Raw genomic sequence first — 17,297 nt, forward strand, 5'->3', positions numbered from 1 at the left:
ATATAATCCTGTTATGTTTATAGGTTGGTACAGGGAAGAAAAGAGCCATGAAGTTTGCTATCCCAAGAATTTGGTGGGAACCGACTGACCACTCAATCAACTGCTACTTCTGCATGCTGGACCCTTCCAAACATTGAACTGGCAAGAGTGTGCCTCCCATCATGTATCCAGACATTCCTTCATCTATCGCCCTGGTACCACACTGCCCTGAGCTCTCTGTTCCCACCTCTCTGGAGAGGGATCCGCAACCATTTTGCGAGCCAACTCGCTGCAGGACAATTCACCACAGCCAATTTGCTGCAATAAAGAATTTGTCTTATTTCATCATGCTGCAAACTCATTATTTGTGAATGTTCATCCTTAGTGCTCTTTCAGTTTGGTTGTTTGCTTGCTGATGTTTCTTTAACCAACTAGGTAACATCATCAGTGCTGCGTGTGGGGTTTGTTCCTGTTTATATACAATAGCCTGCCTCCTAGAGCTGGTGGGGATGTGATTTTCTCGTTGGTAGTTCCTTGATTAGTCTGCTTGATCGTTTGTCTGGTGTTAATCCCTGCTTATCTGGGTGTTGCTACTGAAGAGCATATGTTCTGGCCATTTTGTTTCCAAGTTAAACTTAAGTTTATAGTCAGCAAGATATAGTGATCAGGGATTTTGCTAAACAAAATATACATGTCTTCTATAGAAGTAAAGCCTTATAAATAATTTTGAGCTCTCAATGAAAAGATTAAAAAAAACAAATCACCTCACATGGTTAATTTAAGAATAGGAAAGCAAAGAATAAGAGAAAAATACAAACCTACAGTGAAGGAGTGTAAGAAACCTGGTTCCCTGGAGATATGTTTAGGGACCAGGGCTTTTAACTTGTTCATATGTGCTCAGAGGTTATAAAAATCCAGTGGTATAGTACGCAAATTTACTAGAGAAACCAACATTATTTATCCTTGCACAATATATATACTTCACTTTGCCCCAAATTGAGGAAAACTGTCAGTTCCAAAATGTGAATAAGCAAATAAAACATAAAGTAAATGAAATTATTTAAAAAGAGCTCACAAAGTTTGGTAGCATCTTTTCTAACCCACTTTATTACATTTTTAATATAATTAATTATTTCTTGTTTACAGGGGGGGTCCTTGGATTACAATCAAATGGTTCAGAGTTCAGAGCAACTAAGATGACTAAGGACCTGGAGACAAAAACATATGAAGAATGGTTTCAGGAATTGGGCATGGCCAGTCTAGAGAAAAGAAGGACTAGGGATGACACCATAGCAATAATCCAGTATTTGAGGGGCTGCTAGAAAGAAGAGGGAGTCAAATTATTCTCCAAAGCACCAGAGGGCAGGACAAGAAACAGTGGTTGGAAGCTAATCAAAGAGAGAAACAATCTGGAATTAAGGAGAAACTTCCGAACAGTGAGGATAATTAATCAGTGGAGCAGCTTGCCTTCAGAAGTTGTGGGTGTTTCATCACTGGAGGTTTTTAATAAAAGTTTGGATAGCTACCTGTCTGAAATGATATAGGGTCTCCTAATTGAGCAGGGGGTTGGACTAGAAGACCTCCAAAGTCCCTTCCAGCTCTAATCTGATTGAAGGGTTATGACAGCACTGAACGAGGGGGACATAAGTCCAGTTCACAAAGTGGTGGCCATCACAGCATCCCTGCAATCACATGATCGTAATTCAGGCACTTGGCACCTTACAATGGTTGTAGTATCCCATAATATACATGATTACAATGGTTGTAGTATCCCATAATATACATGATCCTCTTTTTCAACATTCCCTGCCGGTTTCCCCCAAGCAAATCAATGGGAAGGAGTCAACTCCTGCTGCCTTTTTTTGCCAACCTGCCCCACTGCATCCACACACAGCCTGTGCTCCATAGCACCTCCTATTCGCAACTGTCACCCACCAGTCTGCTTGGCTGGGACCCCCACCTCTTCCCACTTAGCAACATGCATGGTCCTGGGGTTATGACAATAACTGGAACTGCTGGGGTTGATGCTTCTAATTGATGCAGGCACGTGATGTTGTGCTTTATGCCCGCCTCACTTAGCAATTGCAACCCAAGGAATACTTGTAATTTTATTTAAAAAGTGTAGGCTTTCATGAGTCACCTCTTCTGGTTTTTGGCTACCACAAACTAACATGGCTCTTCTACAATGTCTGCGGAATCTTTGCTATCACAGGGAGACCAAAAGGGAACCAGGAAAAACAGATACTTCCATTGGCAGCCCATTCTAAATACAGTTTCAAAACAGAGCAAGACATGTTTAGAAAAGGTACCTAATCCCCAGGCTTCTTTCCCTTTCGCTATTTTGAGGTTCAAATGCCCCCAAACACAGCCCAAAATATGGCATAGAGAGAGAGCCACAGCAGGTACCCAGGAAGTCATGCTTAAATAATCTCTAAATTTACCTTCCTGCATTAAAGCAAACTCAGTTTTCATGAAGTAGCTCATCAACAGTAGAGTTTGAGTACTCAACAACGATCAGGAGCAATAGGACACTCTTCCTAATAAACTGCCACAAACTGAGATTAAACAGAGGTTAGCTGGCTTCAGCCAGCATCATTTCAGAGGAGATATATAGGCCGAAATAGAAGAGCCACTAATCTTACCTTCACACTGTTTTCCTTCTCCCTTATAACCTGGCTTGCAAATGCATTTGAATGATTTAGGTGTGTTCTGACAAATTGCATCAATGTGGCAGTCATCTGTCCCTTCTGTACATTCATCAGCATCTGTGCAACAAAACATTTTTTTTAAAGAAAGTACAACATAGCAAGTGATTTTATGACAACCTTGAGTAGAACTAGTGAAACCACTCAACTGAGCAAGGATCATCCCAGGCAAAAGCAAATCTAACCTAATCATTGCAGTGGATCTTGAACCACAGTGGCTCAGTGGTTAGAGTGCAGTATTGCAGGCTACTTCTGCTGACTGCCAGCTGCCTGCAATTTGGCAGTTCAAATCTCACCAGGCTCAAGGTTGACTCAGCCTTCCATTCTTCTGAGGTCAGTAAAATGAGGACCCAAATTGTTGGGGGCAATAGGCCGACTGTAAACTACTTAGAGAGGGGTGTAAAGCACTGTGAAGCGGTATACAAGTCTTAAGTGCTATTGCTATTGCTATTTTCCATAGCTAGACACAAAACTCCTTGATTTAGGAAAGACATCCCAAATATGTTCCTCAACTGGACATCTCAATCCAGCTCCCAGAGCTATACAGACAGACTGAAACAAAGGTGTTGGTTAAAAAAAAAAAAGTCCAAATGATGGCACAATGCAACCCAATACACACACACACACACACACAAAAGATGATCACACTGTCATCACCACTTCTGGCTACCCCAAAGAGAAGACTGCCTAGTTTTCTAGCAATCATTATTTAACTTCCAAGATGTTACTTCACGGCCTAACCTACAGCCTTTGGATATCTTGGAGCAGGGGTCCCCAACCCCCAGTCTGTGGACTGGCACTGGTCCACGGCATCAGAAACCGGGCCGCGCAAATAAGCAAAACCCCATTCGTGGGATGCAGGCATGTGAAACCACGCCCCCTGAGGTCTGTGGAAAAAATCTCTCTCCACGGACCCGGTCTCTGGTGCCCAAAAGGTTGAGGGTCACTGTCTTAGAGGTCTCCCATGATCAATCATCCCCAACTCTACTTAGTTTGTTCAATATCAGCTAGCGCTTCATCGCATAAACTTTGCCCTTTGTTCCCAATCAAGAGAAACTGAAATCTTCTGCCTTTTAATAGTTTGGCCTTTAGAAACGATGCTAAGAATGAGATAATTATGAGCCACGGTGGCACAGTGGTTGAAATGCAGTACTGCAGGCTATTTCTGCTGCCTGCCGGCTGCCTGCAATTTGGCAGTTCAAATCTCACCAGGCTAAAGGTTGACTCAGCCTTCTGTCCTTCCAAGCTGAGTAAAATGAGGACCCAAATTGTTGGGGGGCAATTATGCTGACTCTGTAAACACTTAGAGAGGGCTGTAAAGCACTATAAAGCAGTATATAAGTCTAAGTGCTATTGCTATTTCTCGAACAATATATTCTGAGAGAAGCAAATGCAGGAAGCACCATCTAATGTAATTCTCTTTCAGCAAATTTTATATTTGAAGGTAAGTGTCCAATCACAAGAGGGCCAGTGGGGTGTAGTGATTCAAGTGCTGGACTATGAGTGGGGAAACCCAGGTTAAAATCCTACCTTCGACACAGAAACACATGGGGGACTTTGGGCCAGTCACCCTCTCTGATGCCAGCTGACCCACCAAGAAAATTGCAGTTTCTGGAGCTGGAAATAAATAAGACTCTATTGTGCAAAGTGGTGTTCAATGATCCAAAAAGCGGATCTTGCACCTGCAGGAATACACTAAGAAGAAGAAGAAGTCCTGGAAGTCTACAGGTACAATGACTTTACCTTTTCTTATAAGAGGTAGCAGCAATATATACAGATATATATTGATAGTGCTGTATGAAAGTCACTTTTAATAGCTTCAAGCTGTGTGCATTAGTGCCCTCCAAAGAGCCATGGTTCTTAACCTAGGTGGCAATGCACAGCAGACATACTTGTGACTGCACGAAAATCCTATTTTCTAGCCATATGGTCAAAAGAGTCTGTAAAAGGAACCTGTGGTGTTCATCTTCCCTGGGTTTCCTAAATGGATGCAGATTTAAGGAGCGGAGATCATTCAGCTGAATTGCCAGGGGTTACATAAGACCAGATTTCTGCAGAGCGACAATCACAGCCACTCTGGGATCTGCAAGCAATAACCAGAGCATAAATAAATAAATTAACCTGGTTCTTTCGCTACAGGGATTGCAGTTAAAGAACAATGCTGCTTTTCTGCTACTTGTCACATTTTAGGCAGTTTTATGCACTTTTTTTTATTCCTTTCTGCTGCTGCTGTTGTTGGAAGGTATTTCCCCTAACAAGACCTACTTTTCTAAGAGGGTTGTTTGAGCTTCTTGCTCTTTATTATTCATTCCCAAAGCAGACAGCATGCTAATGTGATTCTCCTACATTCCTTGCCCTTCCTATTGTGTAAAGTTCCTTTTAATTACAAAAAAAACTAACTTAGCTTTAAGTGGAGCTTATACTTCTGAAATCACAGTTAGACTCAAGACAGACTCTGGTGGATTTTACCTTCAACGACCCCAGATCTCATTTTAGGACAAGAGTTCAAAAGATGCACTCAAAATTCCAAAGGCGTCAAATTTCCCGAAAGGGAGATGTTTCCTGGCCGGGCAGAAAGTCAAGATGGAAGTAGTGAGGGAAGCCAAACCTCTGCTCCTGTTTTACAGGCAACACTGACCTTGTGGGGCTCTGACTTGAAGGCAAATTAACCTTAACCCCCCCCCCCCTCCCCACCAAGAAAGATGTGGCAGAAAAAGACCTCCTCTTCCATATTCTTAGCAAATCTAAACTTACATTATAGAGTGAAAAAATCTCATTCGAGAGAAATATGGGTCTGTTATCATACATGATATTTCTGTTCTATCTCTTTTGTCCATAGACAATATCATTTCCAAAAGAACTACAAGTCTTTTCCAAAGAATTGTGATATCTTTCACAATTAAACTCTATGCTGGTAAAAACTGATAACTTTAAAAGAACAATGGGAAATGCTGGTATTGTTATATTAAAGACCAGTATGAACAATACAGAAGTGATGCCCAGAATAAACTAACACACATAGACCCATGCTGGAAGAATGCCATAATAATGCAATTTCAGCTTATTATGTTCTGCAAACTCAGCAACAGTTACTGAGGCTTGAAACCACAGTTATTACATAAATGTAATAACTTTGCTTGTGCAAACCCACCCAGTGTTCATGAAAAAGGTACTAACCAAATCATGGTTAAGTGCGATTTGTGAGCTCAGTCACTGAATCAGCTCTTTCTCTAAACAACTATCAATCAATCAAAATAGAATTGGAAGGGACCTTGGAGCTCATCTAGTCCAACCCCTTGCTCAAGCAGTAGACTCTATACCATTTCAGAGAAGTGGCTGTCCAGTTTTTTCTTAACAAACTCCAGTGATGAAGCACCCACAACTTCTGAAGGCAAGCTGCTCCACTGGTTAATTGTCCTCACTTTTAAGAAGTTTCTCCTTAATTCCAGGTTGCTTCTCTCTTTGAGTAGTTTTCATCCATTGTTTCTTGTCCTGCCCTTAGTTACTAAAATAACTAAAATGTTATCTTACTGGCCCTGGAATTGTTGATGGACTTTCGCAGCCCTTCTATTTGAGGTTCTTTAAGTTTAAATGTTAGGGTTAGGGTGATCCTTGAATCTTCTTTCTATCTTTAATCAAAGAAACTTATTTCCCCCCCTTGTTTTTTATGGATAATGAGAAATGTTTGATTTGTGGCTTCCATACAATCTTTGGGCTTTTTTTTAATTGTCAAGTAATAATGTATTAGGTCAGGCTTATCTTCTGAAGCTATACTAGAGAATTTATTTATTTGCTTGTCTATTTTTTTGTTTATTTATATTGAATTTAGTGATCGCCATCTCATTCACGCAAGATAAAAGAAATTCCTCTAAAATCTCTTCATTGCTTCATCCTTCCAATGTTATCTTCCCCCACCCCACAAAGTATTTCAAGATGACAGTTTTTAAACATTAGGCTACCAAATCATCTTGCTTTGCGTTATGATCCATCATTCTGCCAGATTAAAAGGAATGAAATACCCTAACTAAATAATATTAGTTATGTTGTTGGTTTGAGCCCCGAGCTTGGCAATTGGGTTGCAAATATTTCGTCCCCATTCAAGAAAACATCTTCAGTGCACTTTGGATTGTACTTGTCTGCAGGAGCACTGGCCTTTAAATACCCTTCTTGAGTCCTGGTCTGACTTTGGGTTGTGTGATTGGCTGGCTGTAGTTGCTGAATCATAGTCCTTGGTTTTAAGTACCATCTGTGTGATGTAAATTAGTGCTGGTGTTGTTGTTAGGATGTCTTCTGATAATGTCATCAGACTAGGACTCAGAAAGATATTTAAAGGCCAGTGCTCCCTCCAGACAAGCACAATCCAAAGTGCACTGAAAATGTCTCCTCAAATGGGGATGAAACATTTGCAACCAAATCACCAAGCTTGGAGCTCAAACCAACAACATAGCTACCAAGCGGAGCTACTAATATTCAAAGACATTTAAATAATGTTAGCCCTGGTACAACTCTTCAAAATGACAAATGTTGTCATTTTGTTGACATCATGCAGTTATGTAAGACTTTGTATTTTATTCCAAAACCATGAGTTTCTCAAGCCAACAGCTGTTGAAGAGAGCTATGTGCTTTCAGGAAAAATACAGCAATTTTAAAGAAATGCAGACAAGGGCTGAATCTACATGTCTGCATACTGTAAAGTATGTCTTTTTAATATAATTCAAAGCACTACATATCTCTATAGTATATTGTGTGTGTGTTTTGGGGACTAGAACCATGTTTGAAAAATCAAGGAAGTCAAATTAACCTTTTAATAATTTCATGGACATATCTGCATAGTTTTCTTAGCAAAATATCTCAACACTAAAAAGCACTATTACTTGTTAAACTAAACCTTCTGAATATTTTTCACCATTAGGTGTTAAAAACAGATTGATAATTTTACATTAACCTTACATTAGCCCTTACTTTCAACAGGAAAAATGATTGCTCTTGTCGGGGAAAAAAACCACTTTATTTTAAAAAGCCCATATTGTGTAGAAAAAATAATGAAGGTCAACATATTCAATACCCAATAAAGAACTAAAAGAAAAGTCATCAATTTTCTTTTTGGGTTAGTAACATTGATTTTTGTAAAAGAAAAAACAAGCTTGTTCAGAGAAAGCCAATCACTGCTAGAAGCATCTGGTCTTCTGGAATAACATTTTCCATGGGAATCAGTTTGGTGTTTAGGGAAGAAAGTGGCAAACATCTATTGATTGTGGCCAAAATGTCAATCGCCTAATTTTGCCTCCCAGCCAGAAGAGCCTTAAGCCATTTTGTTCTAAAACTTAATACCAGCAGCCCATCTGGGACTCATAGAAACCATGAATAATAATACATCTAGTAATTGGCTAACAAAAAGTAGGACTTTGATTAATGCTATTTATGGACTTGACAAGAGGAGGGAAAGGGAAGGGGATGCACCACACCTGCAGCACCCTTGGGTAGATTTATTTTATGCCACTTAAATGTAAAGACCTCAAGAAAATATGCCCCAGAATGAAAACTACTTTGATTGTTAGCTTGAAAGCCTCACACTCATTATTTCAGAAATGCCCCAATGAAAACACAAGGCTCCTTCAAGCATCAAGGAAGAGAGTGGGAACAGCTGTGAAGAGGCAGCAATAATAATCAGATATTGTTGCTGCACCTCAGAGAATTTTGCAAAGGGAAAGATATGAGGTACAGGGAGGAGGGGAAGAGTTATTTCAGTAAACTATCTTGAGAACCTTAGATTATTAGCACAGACATATAAAGAGACAATACTTTGCTTTGCCCAAATTTGTTGGGAGAATAGAGTTTGTCCTCTTCTATCAAAATATTTGTGTGTGGGGATGTGGAATAGCACTATCTCTTTTCTTTTATTTATTTTACTTGTTTCCACAAAGAGGAATAAATTTGCTTGGGGATTTGAAGGTGGGGGGGAGAGGGAGGGGGGGAGAGGTCACTCTCTCGTCAGTTCTCAGGTAGGAGATCCACAGTAAGTTTTTTTTTGTCTCAACTGCCTAAATTTCATACTTTCGACTCAAAAAGGCCTCTGTTCCCATCACAAATAGCAGAAGTGACAGCTGGACCCAAGGGTGAAAATACTCAAGATGGTGGCTTCAACAGTGCCATTGAAGCTTTGCCCATTTTGTGCCTGTGGAGATTTTATCATACCACCATCTTGATTTACCCCTTTTTCTGCACACGTTTGAGGAAACCTTCCTTAATGGACCATTTCACAACAACCAAAGGATATCTGCATGTGACATGTGGAAATGCCCAGAGTCAGCTGGAACATGCCAAAACATTCTACTCATTTCTAGGAAAATTACCTACTTTTCTTTAGAATAAGAGACAAATACATTTTTGTTGATTTTTGCCAATCTTCTGATAGCTGAGATACTTGGTGAATCTCCCCAAAGTAAATTCAAAAGCACATTATAGTACCATATCTTGAAAAAGTTTACTATTCAGAACATGGATGAATGAGAATTATTAAAAGATGGAGTAGACCTATCTTGGTTAAGCTATCTTGGAAGTCAGATAATTGAAGTTTTCTCACTTTTGGTGCAGAAAAAGGGGTAAATTTGTCCTCTTCAGCAGGGACTAATTGAACAAAAGTCAAGTCCAGCCCCAGGGATATAATTCACTAGAAAGGCTTGAGGTAATCGTGGCTTGTCTTTTCAAATCATTTCTACATCAAAATCAATGGATTAAAACCTCACATGCGTGGACAGATCTCTCAATATTTTGCTTGGAAAAGGAAGGGCATTTCCTCCCCAGGCCAAACCCAGATACAGACTGAACAAACTACCAGCATCTTCCAAAACAAGAAGGCTGGGAATCAAGTCTATCATTACCATCGCTTCTCACATCCCCTTTAACAGTTACAACTGCCAGACTCAAAATCAAAGAGGTAACTTATATCTTGAGCATACAATATCTTAAAAGTAACGCGGAAATCCTGTGAAAGTTGGATTAAAAGGGGGAAGCTGGCTGGGAAACCAGAACATAAATGGAAGTTAACACACTCTGTAATTAATGGCTTGTATTGATGCAGGGTAGCTCCTATACTTTTCTGTCTAGATAGGTTGCCCTAAACACTATTTCATCCTAAGGGTCGCCTTTTTCTCTTTTTGAAGGTGTCTAAAAAATGAAATTTTTCAGGCTTTTCAGGGACAGGGACCCCAAACCCACAAAATAATAATAATATAATAATAATGAGGAAAAGGGGGAGAAGGAGAAGGTAATAATAATAATGTCCTAGGTCCTTGGTTAGGACTCAAGCTGTTGAAAGACTGTGAATCTCACTAGAGATTTAATAATAATAATAATAATAATAATAATAATAATAATAATAATAATAATAATAATAATAATAATAATAATAATAATAATAATAGTAGCAGTAGTAATAGTAATAGTAAAAGTAGTAGTAATAATAACAAGAAGACTGGAAAGGCTCGACGTAACTTTTTCAGCCTTCCCTTGCACCCTCCTTCCCCCGGAAAACTAAGCCCCTTTCGTCCTTTGGTGGCATCCAGAGAGAGAGAGAGACAGCCGGGATCAGGAAAGGCAAGCCCCAGACTCCCAGGACAAGCCAGGGCTGGTGCTCGGGAGGGAAGAAGGGGAGAGAAGGAAAGCGAGCTCCGGACAGCCCCGTGGGTTCGCTTGCTCTTTACCTGGCACCCCGTTGCCGCCGGCAAACCTGTCAAGGTGGAGGATCGCCAGAGCCAAACACAAGCAAAGCCGCGCAAAGTCCCCAGTCCCCATGCTCCGGATCGGATTCCGCGCAACCTTGCGGGCTTTTTTTTTTTTTTTTTTGCTGCTTCGCTTAAAGGGGAGACGCGCTCCGGGCTGGCAGAGGGCAGCCACAGACAACTGACGCGCTGACAGCATCCCGCTGATTCGCAGATGGGACAGCCCGGTGGGCGGGACCGGAGGGGCGGAATGCCAATCGCTCCTCTCAGGAGGAGAGGGGGGGGGGGAGGAGGAGGGGAGGGGCGGCCGGCCGCTGTCTGGGTCTCCTCTCTCTCTCGGTTCGGAGGCCCGAGGGACGCGACGGGACGGGATGTTGCGCGCACCCGGGAAAAGTGTGTGGGGGGAAGCAAAAAAAAAGAGAGAAGGGAGACCTGCAAGCTTTGAGAACTTTAGTCGCATATAGATGCACCCCACTGTTTGGAGTGGGATGGGGTGGTGGGGTTTGAGGGGAGGGGGGGATGCAAATCCTTTGCATGCCACAGACTGAGGGGCAAACAATTAGCTCTTCCTCGGGCTTAATCGTTAGGTTAGGAGGAAGGTGTCCCGTTCCTCTCCCCCCTCACGTTTAAGAGAAATAATGCCACCCTTACACACACAAGAAAGAGGGGAGAGGGGAGAAGTTCTGAATGCAGCATGAAGCTTCCCTGCAAGCCATGCTCAGGGAGGACTAGCCTCAGGCAAGGTCCCTTATTTATTGTTGTTATTCTGGTTGCTAGGGATTTGGGGGGAATTTTGGGGAGAAGAGGTCATAAAAGTCAATATGGCGGCTGTGACCATGCAGTTTGAACTGTACACACACGCACACCCTTTCGGAGATGGTGAGGTATTTGTCTCTCTCTCTCTCCTCCCTGGACAACCCAAATGAGCGCATAATAAGAGTAAGCCAATTCCTGGGTTGTGAGAATTACCCATTCCTGCCAACCGAGGTTTGCCCAAGTCTTGTTCAGTATTTATTTATTTATTTAGTCAAATATGCATTAGATAACAGGTATAAGAATAAACATGGTTATTAATACAAGAAATGGATATGAATAAAAAGGGTACATTAAGACAGGGACGGTAGGCACGTTGGTGCCCTTATCGACCTCAGGAATGGGGTGAGGTCAACAGTAGACAGTCTGAGGTTAAAGGGTTTGGGGGTTTGGGGAAGAAACCACAGTCAGGTAGTGTATTCCAGGCATTGACAACACTGCTGCGGAAGTATAATATACAGTATAGTATACTATAAATATAGGTATGTGCATATATAGTATAATATACGGTATAGCCCTTTTTGTGTGTGTGTGATTTTTGACATCAAGAAGAGATGCTTTTGCTGGCACAGAAAACACACACACACACACACCAAAGCCGGGTGTGGCTGAAGAACCATAAGTAGCAAAAGTGGGCGCCCCTTGTGTGGGAAAGGTTTTGGGGGATTGTAGAAAGTCTTCTGGAAGGGCAAGAGCATTTTTCCTAACCAAACAAGCTGAGCTCCCATCCTCTCCCAACTCCAGAGGTGCCTGCCTGCCTTGTTCTTTTGAAGTGGATTCCCACAATCGGACCGTGTTCATTCCCCTTGGTTTTTGTAGGCTAAATGTCACATCAAGGACTTTTATTCAGATCCAGTTGGTCTCTTTCTACAGGATTTAGAGTGGGACCACTCCTATTTTCAGGGGCTCTTCAACTTCTGTCCCCCCCCCCCTTAAGTTTCAGTGAAAGCCTGTTTTGTAAAATAAACTAAAATAAATGCTCCTCTCAGGCTACAGGCTAAAGGCAGAGGGGCTTTGAAGCCGCACAGTCCAGAAACTCAACAGCAAATCTCCTTGACAACACTAAGAGGGATTCCTCTTCCCCCCTCATGGAGCAGACTAAAAGAAAACTTTTTCTATTCTTTTTTTTTTTTTTGCTTTGCCTTCAGGCTCATCTAAGCTGGAGCTGCTGCCTTTTCCACTTGCTTTGGGTCATTACCATTAATACCAGCCACTAGATTTCCATAACATTTGGAGAGAGCTAAAAGGAAGAGGGGGGCATATTTTAAATTTCCTTCCATGTTAACAAGCTATTCTTATTAATTTTAATGAGGCTATACCAAATTGCCAAGTTTCGTTGATCAATAAAATAATTCTGTGTCAAGTAAAGGAGAAAGAGATTTCAAACACAAGCGCCTATCTTTTAAATAGCCCTGGGTCCAAATGCTATCAAAATGGGCAGGCATTTTGTTGCTTTTCATTCTTTTCCCCCTTTTTGGCACTTTCTATACTGGAATGTGTACCTACATTATTTTTAGAAATATGCTGGGAATTTTAAAAAAAATAGAAAGAAGCTGGGATAGGCAAAATAGAATAAAATGACCTGATACATGGATGCCTTGAAAAAAATGTTTTAAGAGTACTTGTATTAAATTGACAGTTTCCAAGTAAATTGAATATGTTAGAGACGTATATACTGTTTATTTTTCATTTCTTGTCTTCATTTATATTTCTGCCTATAACTCAAGACACTTTTCCAAATGCTTCAACCTCTCCTTGGTGATACAAGAATACATTTTTATTTTATTTCTTTTCAAATGTTTTCTGTTCTGCATTATTCTTTACATTGGTGCAAAAATGCACAAAGAAGCACTTGTGAGTTTATGGCTGACTTACCACTCTGAAAATGTTCAGCCTAGTCCCCTGGGAAGATTCCCTGATACCTTAGAGCTCCATCTAGTGAATTTCAAGACATATGCAAGAAGTTCATGGTTTCAAAATATATGTTTAATTGAATCTATCATCTATTAATTATGTATCTAATTAGCAGATGTCAAAATGCAGTCTGGTTATGAATTGGGGGTTATGATAATCAAGCTGGAATATGTTATAGAGAAAGGCCATTTCAGATTTTCCCAGTTCAGCTAACTTAAATCATAATGGTACTTCAGTGCCAAATCAATTAATGGCAAAGTGGTCACCCAGGACCTGATTATGAATCAGTACATATGCTGATCTGGCTTGTAGTATGGAGACTGATAAATTGTTTAATAAAAGTGACTTACTTTATATGCGGCCAGAATCTGAAAATAACATTTAACACAGCACAGTGCTTAAGTAAAATGATTCGAATGAGATCGGCATATGTGGGACTGATTGAGGTAGATTGTAGGGGTGATACCAAAATACAATTTTATCATATTTTACTTATCTATATATATTCAATTATTGTATTTTATTCCAATTTCATTTTAAACTGTATTTTATTGCATTTTCATTTTAAATCATATTTGATTCCAATTTCATTTTAAATTGTATTTTATCAGATTTTAGTAATAATTTATGTCTGGAACTCTGCACTTTGATATGGCCCAAGGGCTAATCAATAAAGTAAAGTAAAATAAAATTTAGTAAAAGTGTTTATATATTACTTTCTGGCATATCCAAAGGGAGGGGCTAAAGAATTCAAAGTGATGGCCACAACCAAGTGATAAAAGCTCTGCACAACAAACTCCAGGTTTTGATTGCATGGTTGTGACCATCACCTTGTTTAATACTTGGGATGGAATGTAGATCTATATTTTTTGTTGTTGAATTGTGAAGTCGTGTCCGACTCATTGCAAGCCCATGGACAACGTTCCTCCAGGCCTTTCTGTCATCTACCATTTTCTGGAGTCCATTTAAGCTCACACCGACTGCTTCAGTGACTCCATCCAGCCACCTCATTGTCTGTCGTCCCCTTCTTTCACCCACAACTGTTCTCAGCATTAGGCTCTTCTTCAGTGAGTCCTTCCTTCTCATGAGGTGGCCAAAGTATTTGAGTTTAATCTTCAGGATCTGGCCTTCTAAAGAGCAGTCAGGGTTGATCTCTTCTAGGACTGACCAGTTTGATCACCTTGTAGTCCAAGGGACTCGCAGGAGTCTTCTCCAGCACCAGAGTTCAGAGGCCTAAATTCTTCGGCGCTCAGCCTTTCTTATGGTCCAACTTTCACAGCCATACATTGCAACTGGGAAAACCATAGCCTTGACTGTATTATTTAATGCATTATTTAATTTAATTTAATTATTTAATGCATTATTTTTAATGACTATTATTTAATAATTATTGAATTATTTGATCTGTATTATTTAATGCATATTTACTCACCCATTTGAATGTATGCATCTGAAGGTGGGTGCTCAGGATAAAGTCGGAATCATGTTGGTGTACAGTCCAATCTGCCGTTTATTAGTTTCTCTTCCTGCATTAGCTAGATTGATCTCAGAGGTTGGCTGGGGAATTCTGGGAGCTGAAGTCCACAAGTCTTAAAATCGCCCAATTTGGAGATCCTTGTTCTAAGGGATGCAGACCTAAGGATGTGAATGAGAACTTTGAAAAGGAAGACAAAAACATGCCTGAGAGATTTGTTCTCTTGTTTGTTCTCTCTTTTCAAAGTATTTTTCCAGCTTCTCTTTCTTCTCAGTTTTACTTCATTCCTCTACTCCTATCTATCTCTTGCCTTTTCCTGACAACTCTTTCAATGATCCCCTGTTAAAAGGCAGATTTTTTAAAAAAAGTCTCAGCCAAGCTGAAAAGAAAGGAGAACAGAAATCTAAGATAATCCAACATTGTTAAAGACCTTCGGAGAAAATATAGTAGGAAACCAGATAATCTATTTATGATGGTGGAGTTGTATTTCTGTTTAAAAGTATCATACTTTTAAAATGATGCATGTATCTATTGTTAATTAGCACATCCATGTCAATACATAAGTCTATTAACCTTTTTAACCTCTTTAGGAGAGATTTGTTTCCATCTTTGGGGAGTATATTTTTCTCCAATAATGCTTCCCATAATTCCATAATTCCAATTGCTTGTTTTGCTGAGCATGTTGCAGTATATTTCTTATCTCGCTAAATCTCTCTTAATTTTTCTGTGGATTCACTTTATTATCTATCAGTCTGAAGTTTCAGTTTTGTCTTGAACTACATTGCCTGCATGACTGTGTTCCAGATTCATCTCTGTGAAGGGTGAGGAACTGGATCCTGTGTAGCTACTATGGTTTGTACCTCTTCAAGCTGTGATTGCAAAATGACGAAGCACTGTCATTGCTCTAACAACATTGATTTGTGTCAGAGTTGTATTAGGGCAATGGAATTATCTTCTTTAGTATAAATGAATGTTCACGTAAAGTAAATAGGATCTACTTTTTAGTCATCTTCATTCAAATTATGAAGAAAAGTATGATATCTGGTGCAAGTTATAAAGGGACTTCTAATCAGACATGTAGAAAAATGGTAATTTTTATTTGGAAACATTTAGATTACATTGCCATTCTATTCTTTTCACCTAAGTAAGGTGCATGCATAGACAAAATAAGGCTCAGGGCTTGTAAGAACAAGTTAACAAACCACAGATGCATTTGAAGTGTTAAATTATATATTGGGGCTACAGTAAGCATGCAGTGAAATAGTTAGCTTTAAGCTTCATTGGCACGGAAATTATAAGTAATGTCTATTTTGACATTTCAGCAATTTTACAGTCTAATCTATTTTATTGAACTTCCTTGCAATCACTATCAGAGATATAAATGAAATTTGTGATAAATTTTTAAAGGACTGGATTTGAAAGATCATTTCTATCTATGGCATGGTTGATACCCTGAAATCTACCAGTGACTGTCTTCTTTTAAGCAAATACCCACAATTTATCAATAAGGTATGTTTCTGATGCTGCATTTGAAAATAATTTACATTGGGTTGTTGTTGTTTTTACTTTTAAAGTTTGCAACAAGGGTATTGGACTCATCACTCAGTGATGCAGCCAGGATGAAGGAAATTATTCTGAGCAAAATATGTGTCTTAGGTTCCCTTCTCCATTCCTCGGTGTTCTGCTCTCTTCCAATTTAATGTTACTCTCCCACCCATCCATTCCACTCCACCATTGATGCTGTGTTATTTTCACATCCACCAAGTGTCTTTTATTATTATTTTTTGTATGCTCAGCCTTTCACAACACACATGGCGTACATGGCCTCTCTGACACCAAACTTCTCTTAAAAGCTATTAATATTTATTGGCATTTAGCAACCCCAACATATACAAATTATTTTTCAGATTTTTTAAAGAAAATCAGTATAACCAAATGTCCTATGAAAATCAGGGAAATACTAAAGATTTATATTGATCAATGAATTCCTATTTATTATGAAGGATAAAAAATGGGCAATTAGGAGTGAAATTTGTACTATTCGTTTTATTTAAAATAAAGTAAATTACTCCACATTCTATGAAATGAATGGTCCAAATCAGGAATCAGGTCTATATTGATGATGGTGTAGCACAGTGGTGGTTAACCTTTTGGGGCTCTTGTGCCAGCATCCAGAAGGCAATGCGCACCCCCCACGCCCCCTGCGCATGCGAAAATATTTATGGGCGTGGCTAGCTCAACATCCTGCAGCCCCCTGCCAGTGAAAATATTTTCACTGGCAGAGGCACTGGGTTCCAGTCCTTTGCTGTTTCCAGGGCGATCCCTTGGTCCAGATTGAAGCACCCCATGGGACGGATCCGGCCTGCAGGCCTTGAGTCTGCCACCCCTGAAATACATCCATGAGGAGAAATCCAGGTGTAATCTTAGAATGAATGGAACATTTGTACATTTGTACATTAAAGCATGAAATATTCTGCACCTTCAGATCAATCTAATTCTAATCAGTTATGGTTCCTTGAGCCACTTATGTCCACTCCCCCCCAAAAAAAAAAAAAAAGTTGTAATGGTTTTGGAGATTTCATTCCTAATTTCCTTTCTTCCAGGAATGAAAACAGTACATCTAAAAAGTCTGCATCAGAGTCAAGTTAGAGTTTGCTCAAGTATCACGTGTGCTGTTTTTGCTAGAGAGAG

At 39.9% G+C, this 17,297-nt stretch overlaps 1 protein-coding gene across 3 annotated transcripts in view; it reads right to left on the minus strand.

Annotated features, from left to right (window-relative positions):
- Nucleotides 1–10,587, minus strand: part of SCUBE1 (signal peptide, CUB domain and EGF like domain containing 1) — a 186,715-nt gene extending 176,128 nt beyond the window's left edge. Inside the window, exons 1-2 of one of the 3 annotated variants that reach the window (XM_087969451.1) lie at nucleotides 10,388–10,587; nucleotides 2,622–2,744 (exon numbers count right to left, since the gene is read on the minus strand). In XM_087969451.1, the coding sequence (XP_087825577.1) occupies nucleotides 2,622–2,744; nucleotides 10,388–10,478 (214 nt within the window). In that variant the 5' untranslated portion in view covers nucleotides 10,479–10,587. The remainder of the gene's footprint in view (nucleotides 1–2,621; nucleotides 2,745–10,387) is intronic. The other 2 variants (XM_087969453.1, XM_087969452.1) reach the window with 2 other exon arrangements.
- Nucleotides 10,588–17,297: the final 6,710 nt, after the last annotated feature.

The sequence above is a fragment of the Notechis scutatus genome, chromosome 6, assembly GCF_049901735.1.
Source record: "Notechis scutatus isolate UNSWTSFEM ecotype Mainland chromosome 6, rNotScu1.2, whole genome shotgun sequence".
Classification (NCBI taxonomy): Eukaryota; Metazoa; Chordata; class Lepidosauria; order Squamata; family Elapidae; genus Notechis; species Notechis scutatus.